The 12192-nt window shown below is 54.1% G+C and overlaps 2 protein-coding genes and 1 long non-coding RNA gene across 4 annotated transcripts in view; 2 read left to right on the top strand and 1 right to left on the bottom strand.

Annotated features, from left to right (window-relative positions):
- Positions 1-4587, top strand: part of MYH7 (myosin heavy chain 7) — a 20715-nt gene extending 16128 nt beyond the window's left edge. The window contains exons 30-38 of the mRNA XM_064292317.1: positions 141-306; positions 458-582; positions 1140-1448; positions 1683-1886; positions 2008-2133; positions 2252-2527; positions 3472-3567; positions 3681-3815; positions 4449-4587. Coding sequence (XP_064148387.1) covers positions 141-306; positions 458-582; positions 1140-1448; positions 1683-1886; positions 2008-2133; positions 2252-2527; positions 3472-3567; positions 3681-3815; positions 4449-4466 — 1455 coding nt within the window. The 3' untranslated portion in view covers positions 4467-4587. The remainder of the gene's footprint in view (positions 1-140; positions 307-457; positions 583-1139; positions 1449-1682; positions 1887-2007; positions 2134-2251; positions 2528-3471; positions 3568-3680; positions 3816-4448) is intronic.
- LOC111748110 (uncharacterized) lies at positions 4583-12192 on the bottom strand. The gene is made up of 4 exons (XR_002784060.2): positions 10667-12192; positions 10139-10366; positions 7268-7335; positions 4583-6028 (listed from the first exon to the last, which is right to left on the bottom strand). It is a non-coding gene; the product is annotated as an uncharacterized LOC111748110 (long non-coding RNA).
- Positions 9026-12192, top strand: part of MYH6 (myosin heavy chain 6) — a 29356-nt gene continuing 26189 nt past the window's right edge. The window contains exons 1-2 of one of the 2 annotated variants that reach the window (XM_064292316.1): positions 9026-10384; positions 10703-10915. In XM_064292316.1, coding sequence (XP_064148386.1) covers positions 10715-10915 — 201 coding nt within the window. In that variant the 5' untranslated portion in view covers positions 9026-10384; positions 10703-10714. Of the gene's footprint in view, positions 10916-12192 lie in introns of both variants that reach the window. The other variant, XM_064292315.1, reaches the window with a different exon arrangement.

The raw sequence follows: 12192 nt of genomic DNA, 5'->3' as shown, positions 1-12192 counted from the left end.
TGGGAGGAGCCAGAGCCACAGGGAGGGGTGAGGAGGGCTGGGTCCAGGTGAGGGGCCTGGAGCAGTACCTGGAGGTGGGGGCTGTGGGTAGGTTGGGGTGGGGGCTAGGGAGCAGCACAGTGAGCACCTTCCCTGGGCAGATCCTGGCCGAGTGGAAGCAGAAGTATGAGGAGTCACAGTCAGAGCTGGAGTCCTCACAGAAGGAGGCGCGGTCCCTCAGCACGGAGCTCTTCAAGCTCAAGAACGCCTACGAGGAGTCCCTGGAGCACCTGGAGACCTTCAAGCGAGAGAACAAGAATCTCCAGGGTGTGTTGTGGGCCAGAGAGGCCAGGGAGGGTCTACAGTGTCAATGTCTCCACATGGTACCACCCAGTTCTCCAAAAGGGGTAGGCACAAAGAGACATGCCCCACCAGTGGACCACAACAGCCCCCACTGAGTCATCTCCCGTTCCCACAGAGGAGATCTCGGACCTGACTGAGCAGCTGGGCTCCAGTGGAAAGACCATCCATGAGCTGGAGAAGGTCCGGAAGCAACTGGAAGCAGAGAAGCTGGAGCTGCAGTCAGCCCTGGAGGAGGCTGAGGTATGTGTGTGCAGGGGGTGTAGGTGCTGGAGGGGAACTGAGGTGTAGGCTGTGGTCTCTGTTCTCATCTCCACTTTGGCTGTTTTGTTCACTCTTCCACCCCTAGAGCCTAGGCACATAGTAAGCATTCAACAAATATCTGTGGAATAAATGAGCCAACAGGTCATTCAACTCCCTTCACACAAACGTTTTACGTATTATATCTTAGACAGTTATTCCCACTTACACTTACCTCCCCTTTGCCACCTCTGCCTCCTTTTTCGTGTTTGTTACATTCTGTGCCTGATAGCCTCTGTTTCCTTGGCAACACCTTTCTCATTTTCCTCTTTGTCTTCATAGCTTGCTCTCCCCTGTGAGGGCCTGAATCACCTTTTCTGCAGCTTGTTTTTATTTTTCTTTTAAATTCTCTTTTCTTCTCCCTCCTTCAGTTTCTTTGGCTGAACTACTTACATCACTCTTGAACTCACTTTGTACCCATGAGTCATGGACAGATTCCTGCCCCTGCCACTGGGTCCTGACTGTCTGCCTTGGGCCCTCTCTCCCCACCTCCCTACTAGGCCTCCCTGGAGCACGAGGAAGGCAAGATCCTCCGGGCCCAGCTGGAGTTCAACCAGATCAAGGCAGAGATCGAGCGGAAGCTGGCTGAGAAGGACGAGGAGATGGAGCAGGCCAAGCGCAACCACTTGCGTGTGGTGGACTCGCTGCAGACCTCCCTGGATGCGGAGACGCGCAGCCGCAATGAGGCCCTACGAGTGAAGAAGAAGATGGAGGGCGACCTCAATGAGATGGAGATCCAGCTCAGCCACGCCAACCGCATGGCTGCTGAAGCCCAGAAGCAAGCCAAGAGCCTCCAGAGCTTGTTGAAGGTACATGGTGACTCTTGGAAGTCACCTCACCCAGAGACGGGACTAAACTCCATGTGGCCAAGTTAGGTGTGTCCCATTACTGACACCAGATCATCCTGCCCCTGGGCCATTGCAGAGACACCCACAGGCCCTTCACAAGGCACCACAATAGGCTCTCCACCAGCATCCAATTCTGAGTGGCACCTTCTGATGGGTGCTAAGATTGACTATCACACCCATTCTCCTGATGCTCAGGACACCCAGATCCAGCTGGATGACGCGGTCCGTGCCAATGATGACCTGAAGGAGAACATTGCCATCGTGGAGCGGCGCAACAACCTGCTGCAGGCTGAGTTGGAGGAGCTACGGGCTGTGGTAGAGCAGACAGAAAGGTCTCGGAAGCTGGCTGAGCAGGAGCTGATCGAGACCAGTGAGCGGGTGCAGCTGCTGCACTCCCAGGTGAGCGGCTCCCCTGGGCATTCCTGGAGGGACACACAGGCTAGCAGGACTCAGCAAGTGAGGTCTGGGAGCCACTCAAGGAGGCTCAGAGTTTCATGCTCTGCCCGTCCCTCATCCCCAGAACACCAGCCTCATCAACCAGAAGAAGAAGATGGACGCAGACCTGTCCCAGCTTCAGACTGAAGTGGAGGAGGCAGTGCAGGAGTGCAGGAATGCTGAGGAGAAGGCCAAGAAGGCCATCACAGATGTGAGTCCAGTGGAGTAGTCTCTCCCTCTGTCCCCCGGCACCTGCTGCCTCGCAGGCTGAGCAGTGACAGTGCAAGGACTTAATCAGGCCGTGTGTGCCCCTCCCTCCTGGCCCACAGGCTGCTATGATGGCGGAGGAGCTGAAGAAGGAGCAGGACACGAGCGCCCACCTGGAGCGTATGAAGAAGAACATGGAGCAGACCATCAAGGACCTGCAGCACCGACTGGATGAGGCCGAGCAGATCGCCCTCAAGGGCGGCAAGAAGCAGCTGCAGAAACTGGAGGCCCGGGTGCGGGAGCTGGAGAACGAGCTGGAGGTCGAACAGAAGCGCAACGCAGAGTCCATCAAGGGCATGAGAAAGAGTGAGCGTCGCATCAAGGAGCTCACCTACCAGGTGCGGGCAGGGCAGGTGTTCTGGGGCCAGGCTCTTTTCATCTCGGTCTGAAACCAGGGATGATGGCCACTCAAGAGGAATAGCAAGTTTTCTCTTAGCCTCTTCTAGAGCAAGGGATGGGAGTGTAGCCCCTGACTACTCTGCTTCCACTCTGCCTACCCCTGCCCCACCTCAAGTATCTCCTGGCCAGCCATGCTCAGTCTCTGAGCCTCCCAGACAGGGAGCTCCACTTCAACATCCACCCTCAGCTGGCCCCCTGGGGACAAACTCAAAGCTCTAGGCAGGGTTCAATCAGCTCAGATTTCAAGAAGAAAATATGTCACCAGTCTTTGACCTGGTATCATCACCCCCCAAAAATACACCAAAGCCACTAAAGACAAACCTCAAAACTTTTCAGTTACCCAGGGAGAAGGTGTGGACTTTAACTTCTCACTCTATTTTCTAAAATCAGGCTCTCAAATAGCTTTTGTTTCTGTTCCAATCTAGAGTGGCACAAACCCTTTAAGCACACTTTGTCCTTAACCTACATCAAACCTATGTCATCTCCATTGCAGCCTAGAAAATTCCATCACATCTACGGGCTCTGAGTTACTCCCAGCATATGCTGGGCTCTAGAGCAGGGGAGTTTATCCTCTATGGGGTCCCATGACCTTCAAGGGTCTGCTCCCCAGAACAGTGCACACACGCAATTTTGTATACAATTTCAGGCATCCCATTAGCTCTCTGGACTCTTTCCTGGTACAAATCATTGAATATATTCATGCTTTCTTGTTGGTTAGAAACTGTAAAGAGAATTCACATGTTTGGTGAGGATCAGAAACCAGAATTGGCTCAAGATATTAGATTCAGGAAAAAGGAGAGAAGGAGAAGTGGGAGAAGGGGGGGAGGGATACTGCCTCCTATGACTGTGCTGTCTTCACTCCTGACCACCCTCTGGCTCCCAGACGGAGGAGGACAGGAAGAACCTACTGCGGCTACAAGACCTAGTAGACAAGCTGCAGTTGAAAGTCAAAGCCTACAAGCGCCAGGCTGAGGAGGCGGTGAGTGACCCTGCTGGGGACTGGGCCTGGAGGATGGGCACAAGAAAGAAGTTCCTGCAGGCTGAGAACCCCGTGCCCCCTCTCACCTCATCCCCCCACCCCACCACCCACAGGAGGAACAGGCCAACACCAACCTGTCCAAGTTCCGCAAGGTGCAACATGAGCTGGATGAGGCAGAGGAGCGGGCAGACATTGCCGAGTCCCAGGTCAACAAGCTGCGGGCCAAGAGCCGTGACATTGGCACCAAGGTACGCCCCTCCCCCAGGCTCACTTGTTGCCCCCATGGCAGGCACACACTCACCCAATTCATGGGCCTCTCAGACAGGGCACCCTCATAACAGGGATGCTTCCTTTTCATTCATCCCCCATATTGAACCATAAAATCCCAGTCTGTTGAGTCCCTCTTTCCTGAATCTTGTTGCCACTGCCTTGGGCAAGGTAATTCAGCCCTCCAGGCTCTCTAAGAGTCTTCTAGCCTCTGACTTTCAGTTCCAGCCTTAGGGGTATCAGCAATCCTAATAGACTCCCATTTATTTACACCCAGTGTGTCCCGATTTCCCCTGGCAGCTGCCATTTCCCACTTCCCTTCCACCTAATTTGGCCTATGACCTTGTTACGCAAACCTAAAATGGACATCTCAGAGGATCCCCTTGTCTTCACGCGTGTGGCTTCCCTTTGGCTGACCCCAGAGCCCTGTCCTCCAGAACCAGCTCCTTCACACAGGTCCCTTGGAAGTATATCCCCAAAAAGGGGCTCCATCTTGTCACACAGCTGTCCTTCACCCCTTCTGGTACTCCAGTCTCCCCTTTGTTTTCTGCACCCCATCCCTGCCCAAATCCCACCTCTCCAGAACTAATTAGGACTTTGTTTCTTTTCTGAAGGGCTTGAATGAGGAGTAGCTTTGCCACATCGTCTTGATCTGCCCAACCCTGAGGGTGCCAATGAGGCCCCCATTTCCAGAGCCCTGTATTTATATAGCAGCTCCTTTGGAGGATGCAGAATAAAGCAATTTTCCTTGAAGCTAAGATCTTGCCTTCAGACTCTTCTTCCCTGCCTGCCAGCCATGGGGACGTGGGATGTGGGAAGAAGCAGGGCTCTAGGGGAGGAGGGGCAACTTCAAAGGCCAGGCTGGGAGGCCTCCCTGCGGGAGCCTGTGAAGCTCTGAGCGCTGCCTGTGCAGCTGTAGCCCAGAGAGCTCCAGCTCCGCTTCACCTCCTCCACTGGGAATGGAATAGAAAGATGGCACCTCTCCTCCCAGCTCTCTCTCTGGCCCAAAGGCCCTCAGAGTTGAAGGGGGTTTAGGGAACTTTTAAAGGTTATCTAGAGCACCCTGAGCCTATATGCTTTGGTTCTACAGCCCCAGCTCTGTTCAACACCACTTACCACCAATACAATCATGGTACGGCCGTGGGGAGGAGGTTTAGTTTTCTGGACCCTCTGAGGCGTAACCTCTTTGGGCAGGTGGGGTAATGACCCTTTAAGCCCTGGCCCAAGGCAAGTCTCTGAGAGGGCACAAGGTCTCACCCTTCCAGACACAGCTACCACTATCTCACAACAACCCCCAACCTACCTTCCTCTCCTCATCCCCTCTGGGGCTTAGCCCCTTCAGTCCAGGATACTACTTATTTCTCCCTCATTTCTCTCCCCTGTAACCTGTATTCCCAAGACCCACCTCATCTGAGCTGGCTGGAAGGTGGGGGTTCTTTGGCCTATTTATGGCAGCCATCTCAAAGGGAGGCCAGGCAGGGGAGAGTCATGTATGAGCAAGACCCCTGGGAGAGGAGAGAGGATGGATCTCTGGAGGGCTGGGGAATGGAGAAGGAGCACAGCCCTCCTTCTACTAACCAGGCCCAGCACTCCCAACTCCCCACCCCACTCCCTGGTGTTACTACTGCCAGAGCTGGGATACTTAGGATAGGCCTGGGATTATGGGCCATACAGGGCAGGAGCTTGGGAGGCAATGGGACTGTCAGCCTCCTGCTGCGAATCTAGGAAGCCTTGGCTCAGTTCTAGACTGAGCCTCCCTCTGACTTAGGCTAGGTTCTCTAGAGAAGCAAAACCGGCGAAGCATATATATATAAACCAAACCCAGCGCCGCTGAGTCGATTCCAACTCATAGCGACCCCACAGGACGGAATAGAGCTGCCCCATAGAGTTTCCAAGGAGCGCCTGGCAGATTCAAACTGCCAACCGTTTGGTTAGCAGCTGTAGCCCTTAACCACTACGCCAACAGGGTTTCCACATATATGTGTGTATATACATATGTATGTATATTGAGATATATAATAGAGACAAAGAGAGAGGTTTATCTTAAGGAAATGGCTCACGCAGTTGTAGAGGCTGGCAAGTTCCAAGTCAGGCTTCAGGCTAGATGCTCCTCCTGACTCACGTGGCTGCAGGGGCTGATGAACCCAAGATCAGCAGGTCAGACAGCAGGCCACTCGTTCATGGACTGCAGAGGCTGACAAATCCAAGATCAGCAGGTAAGACGGCAAGCTGCTGGCTCAAGTCCCAAGAACCAGAGGTTAGATGATAACAAGCTGGATGCAGGATCCAGAACAAGCAAGTGAGCTTTGCCAGAACATCCATATATATATATATTGGATGCAGGCCACACCGCTGAGGAAACTCCTCTTATCATGGAGGACGACTACATCATTACGTAACTGCCAAACCACTGAGAATCATGGACCAGCCAAAATGACACACAACCTTAACCATCACATCCCCCAACACACCATGCACAACCACTCAACCAGCTCCTGCTCCATAGTCCCCTCTGAGCTCTGAACTCAGCAGCCCAAGCAATGACCCCATCCAAGGAAGGAGGAGATGCTACTATCAGAGAATAGGAGGAGAGAGGAGAGAAATGGAGTAGGGAAGGAAAAAGGAAGGACCTGATGAGGGTGGCAGTGGAGGGAAAGAGATGAAGAAACTGGGGGACAAGGTGACCAGAGGAAGCAGAGACAAAGAAAAAAGATATCAGAAATGAGGAGAATTCCAAAAGATCCGCAGGCCCTCCCACCTTTCTCCTGCACCCTCCTCCATCCTCTCTCCCTGGGATAATCCCTCTTCCTATGAATAAGTTGGAGAGCAATGGAGAGATAAATACAGAAAGGAGAGACACTAGAAAAGGGAGATGCAGGGGAAATCCAGAGACTGTAAGCAACCAGAGCATAAGAGAGAGCAAGAGAAACAGATGCTGAGCGAAAGGTCGGGGACTGGACGATAGACAGTAGGCAGATTTGCACACATGGTTGAGCCATGAGAAAAGGAGGGATGTGAGAGTGAACAAGAGAGGAGAAAATGAGAGTGAGCCTCAAATATAGAAGCTTGAAGAGAAGAAGAAGGCTATGCGGAACAAAGGAAAGAATCCTGGGTCGCCTTAGATGGAAGGGGAGCCAGGGAAATCAAAGAGCAGTAAGACTAGGGAGAGGTGGACGGAGAACCTGGAGCAAGGTGTGGAGACAGAGACAAGCCAGGTAGAGACCAAGAAAGGTGGGGCTCAGAGAAGGCAGGGAATCTAGAGATATAGACCCAGGTGGGCAGAGACATGGGCGCCAGGAGTAATAAATCCCAGGTCAGACTTTGAGACGGGGAACCAGGCAGAGGCAAAGGAAGGGCAGACACATAGAGATACATGGAGCTAGGCCTAACAGAGGCGAGCAGGAGACCAGCCCTGCCTCCCCATTCCCCTCACCTGTGACTGGAGTCTCATGCCTCATACTCCAGGACTTCCTGACAAAGAGGAGCTCATGCGGGAGGCAGCTGAGGGAGGATGGAGAACAAAGATGAGAATGCCAGGTGAGAGGAGAGGGCCTTGGGAAGGAAAACCCGTTTCCGTTGAGTCAATTCCGACTCATAGCGACCCTATAGGACAGAGTAGAACTGCCCCATAGGGTTTCCAAGGAGCAGCTGGTGGATTTGAACTGCTGACCTTTTGGTTAGCAGGTGAGCTCTTAACTACGGAAAGGAAAGAGGAGAGCAAGCCAGATCAGACCAGGGGGTACAGCCTCAGGACCAAGTTAACTTCTTCCTTCTTCCTCCTTCCATAGGAGGCTGTGGGAACTGCCTGTCTGCTCCTCACTCCCTGCCCCACCTATACCGAATCTGCCCTGCTCAGAGCACAGGGTTCCCTGAGGACAAAGCCTGGTCTTTGTTACCTGGACTCAACCCAGCCTGACCTGGTATTCTCAGCCCTTTATCATGTCCCCAGGGAGGTGGGAAACAGGCAGTGACGCACTGGGCCATGGGCTAACCCCCCAGATTGCATACTGGGGCCTCAAGTGACCTAGAGCTAGAGACAGGTGGCCTGCATCCCTTGAGGGTACAATTTGGCATATGTACCTATGGGGTTACCCCAAGCTTGTTTGTGAATGTCCCTCCAAGGGCACTGAATATAGGGTAAAAGTCCTCTGGGAGAGAGAATATGTCTTTCTGAGCCCAATAAAGGGGCAGTGGAAGGTCCTAGAGAGTTGGGACCTTGGCAGAGAAGCCACATCTTTAGTGGAAAACTCTCCTACCCGGAGAAGTTGACTCCTGTCCATCCTACCCACCTTCACACCCTAGAGCTATATTGAGAGTGGACAGTAGATGGGGTGGGGGGGGAGCCAGAGAGTGTCCCCGGGTATGTGGGTGTGGGGGGAAGGCAGAGCCGGGGAGCCTGGCTTTGTTCCCTGAACACAATGTCCACTTAGTCATAACATGCATGGCCTGCTGAAGACCTGACACCTACGGCCTTCGAGAGGTGACTTTGTAGCAGGATGGGGAGGGCGCCTGGGGCGCTTGAGGACACCCATGAAGAAGGGTGTGAGGGTGGGCCCCAGGAGGGTTGGGAGGGCACACCAGAGTTATACCTGGGGAGGGGTTACCCACTGCAGAACTCCACCCCCACGCCCATGGAATGCAGAGCCTGAGGCCCAGCTGGTGTAAATCCCCAGGCCTGCCTGGCACCCTAGCCTTCCTCAGAGGCACCTGCACTCCCTGGCAGCCCAGAGGGGTGGAAGGGAGCAGCCCCCCATCCCCTCCCCACCCCCTCCCTCAGGCCCTGGGATTAACACCTCCTGCCTCTCTCTATCCCTGCCCCCACCCACCCTGCACCAGGAGCAGAGTGTGGCAGTAGGAGGGTAAAAGCCTATGTATGCAAACGTGGTTGTGCAAATGTGCGTATTAGTGTCATAAATGCAAACAGACAATCTGCAAGAGTAAGTGTGTAAGTGTGAAAAATCTGCACATGTGAGGCTCAGAATGGACGCGGATGTGTGGCTGAGTGTGAGGGTGTATGTCTACACTTTGGTTTGTGTGCAAATCCACCTTCGGTGGCATGGGGGAATCCCTTCCACTGTCTGAGGGGCTGGGTGATAGCCACCATATCAGGAGCATCAGGGAAGACACTGGGAGCTCCAGATATGTCCCTAAAGCAGGGCAGCCACAAGTCCTAGAAAGGACGTCTGCCAAGGGACGTGGGGAACAGAAGACCACCAGGTACAGCATTTGTGGAGAATGAGGGCAGCACAAAAATGTTTTTCCTGACAAAGGGAAACTGAGTCATGGGGCTGGACAAAGACCCCCTCCCTGGGCCCCAGGGCCCCAGCTCCCAGTCCCCAGCACTGTGGGACTCCAGCTTTGACAGAGGGAGGGGATGCTGCTAATCTGGGGCTGTGTGAGGACGCAGAAAGGAGGAGAGGGTGGGAAAGAAGGAAGGGGATCCTGCAGTTGGGGGGCAGGGGACAAGCATTTGGCTACAGGAGAAGGTGACCCTCACCCAGTGTGTTCAACTCACCCTTCAGGTTAAAAATAACCGAGGTAAGGGCCCTGGAGGGGCGGGGAGGTGGTGAGAGAAGGTCCTGTCTTTCCACTATCTGCCCATCAGCCTTTGGAGGGGAGGAATGTGCCCAAGGACTAAAAAAAGGCCCTGGAGCCCAGGGGCTGGGGCGACGGGCCTTTCATGGGCAAATCTGGGGGCACTGCTGTCCTTCTGTCACCTCCAGAGCCAAGGGATCAAGGGAGGAGGAGCCAGTAGGCGAGAGAGGTGGGAGGCAGGGTCCCTCCGGAAGGATTCCAAATTTAGGCAGGAGGTGGAGGAAGCGGTATATAAAGGCTCTGGGAGCTTTGAGGGCAGACAGAGACTCCTCTGACCCAGGTAAGAGGGGGTCAGGGTGGGACGTTCTGTGGTCACCGCCAGAGCCACCACCTTGAGGGACCCTGCCTTCTTCTGGAGAGCGGTGCGTGGCAGTCAGGGGACTTTCCCACTGACAGAGGAGAGGTTCCAGGGATCAAACAGAAATCGCTTGTCCTCTTGGACTCTGCATTTCTTTCCTGCATCCTGTCGCTTCCAGCTTTCTGTGTCTTTCACACACTGTCTCCACCTTTCTCCCTCCTTCAGAAAACCTGCTAGAGATTTTGTCCCGGTTTTACTTTGCCTCTCTGTCTTCGTCCGTACTTGTCATTATCATGCTTCTCTGCCTGTCTCTACCCCTTGCCCTTCCTTCTTGGCTGTGTATTCTAATTTCCTTGCTGCTCCGGGTTTCCACCTCTTTCTCGTCGCCCTGTTGTTCACACTTGTACTAACCTGCATCCTCTCTTTTGCACGTCGCTGCCTCTTCCCTCTCTAACTCCGTATTCTGGTCTGTCCTGCTCCTGTCTGTGCGTTTGTATCTGCAAGTCAAGCCTCCTGGCTCACTGTCCTTCTCCCAGTCTCCTGCCTGCCTGTATCCATTCTCCTTGTCTGTCCTTTCTGCCAGGCTGTTTCTCTGTGGTTCCTCCTGCTCCACCCGTGGTCCAGATTCTTCAGGACTCTCTGTGAAGAGAGAAACAGGTGAGAACCACCCAGATTTTCCCTCCCAGCCAGCACAGCATGCCTCTCCTAGGAGCCAGGTTACTGGATGAAGGGCTCGCTGTCTCACTGTCTCTCATCTGAGCAGCTCGCTGAGGTCTTAGCAAACCCCAGGAAATTCCACCCCCACACAAACCCTTGTTAGGGAGGGCCCAGGTGCTTCTAGCGGATGAGGGGGAAAAACAACACAGCCTAAGAGGCAGAGGAGGTGAACAGGGAGTAGGGGTTTGAAGGACAATGCCACCCACTGAATCCTGGGCCCACCTCAGGAGTGACAGAGCCCTCCTGTCTCGTCCCCAGTGCAGCAAGAAGATGGCGGATGCCCAGATGGCCGATTTTGGGGAGGCAGCCCAGTACCTCCGCAAGTCAGAGAAGGAGCGTCTGGAGGCCCAGACCCGGCCCTTCGACATCCGCACTGAGTGCTTTGTGCCAGACGACAAGGAGGAGTTTGTCAAGGCCAAGATCTTGTCCCGGGAGGGTGGCAAGATCACTGCTGAAACCGAGAATGGCAAGGTGTGTGAGGCACAGAGTCAGGGCAAGGGGAGAGAAGGTTTCAGGGGTGGAGCCACTTGCAGTAGGAACTAAGGGCTCGACCACGGTGGCAGGAAGCTGAGGGCCTTGGAGAAGAGCCAAGGAGAACAGGGAAGTCCCTTCTGAGGAGCTCTGGACCTCTAGTGAGGACTTTTCCCTTTCTCAAACAGACCTGAACAGGCCCAGTAGTGCCACCCAGGGACGCACCCCCGTTGCCAGACCAAGAGGCGAAGTAAAACAGGAAAAAAATCTCTTGCAGATTTTCCGAGGGAGAAAGGTGGGGGTCTCAGCTGTAATCTTCCTCAGGGAGTCTCGTAGTTAAATACAGCACAGGTGCCACATTAAATGAAGCTCCTCGCCTTGCGCTTATCTCCCTCCTCTCTATGCCACAGTGTCCTCTGTGGGTCCAGTCTTCCAAATCCCCATCGCCCAAACCAAGAGCAAACTCTCAGACCCAGATGAAGATAAAGAACAGGGATATGTGAGCTGAACACTCAGTTCCAGGGCTGGTGGCAACTGGGACTCAGGAGCCCATGCTCCCCAGGTTGCTCACACCAGCCATGAGAATCGCCACTGGTCATCAGCTGCGGCTTAAAGCCATGTGTGTCACAGACTCACTGACTGAACTTGGTGCCCCAATGAGGTGTGGAATCACAACCCACCAGGGGCTTTGATTCTGACCCCGGCTCTGTCACTGCAGGTCTCTGAGACCCACAGCTTCCTCCCCCATAAAGTGGATGCTGGAATGCCTACCTGCAGGATCTAATGACGTAAAGGCATGGCAAACTGACCAATGCCAATCCAACCATACCAACAATGACCCATGACGGATGTAGGGTAGATGGGTGAGCTTTTTTCCAGTAGGTGCAAGGCGCAAGGGTTTCCCCTAAGCAATTGATGCCCTCAAGCATCACCTGCTTGTGAACAGAAGCATGCCCCCATGAGATGGTCTCAGGATCAGGAGTGGGGTACGTGTGCACAGATCAGAGAACATCCTCCTGAGTTTGTCCCTAGACACTTGAAGCACAAAGGTGATGATAAGGGTCCTGGCAAGAGAAAGGGACCCTAGGACAATGTCTAGGATGAGAGAAACAGCGGGCAGGCACGTTATCTGGGGAAGGTGTCCTGGGGGAGCTGTAGGGCAGGAGGCCTGGGCGAGCAGAGAAGGGTTGGAGGACTGAGGCCAAGTCCTGGCCCTGTGCTCTGAGAGGTAAGTGGATGAGACTGGCAAGCATAGGGTGACAAGGGCTCTGGTGGGA

Source organism: Loxodonta africana, chromosome 10 (genome assembly GCF_030014295.1).
Source record: "Loxodonta africana isolate mLoxAfr1 chromosome 10, mLoxAfr1.hap2, whole genome shotgun sequence".
NCBI classification, from domain to species: domain Eukaryota; kingdom Metazoa; phylum Chordata; class Mammalia; order Proboscidea; family Elephantidae; genus Loxodonta; species Loxodonta africana.
The sequence above is the reverse complement of the archived record's forward strand: the minus strand, read 5'-3'. Positions and strand labels throughout refer to the sequence as shown.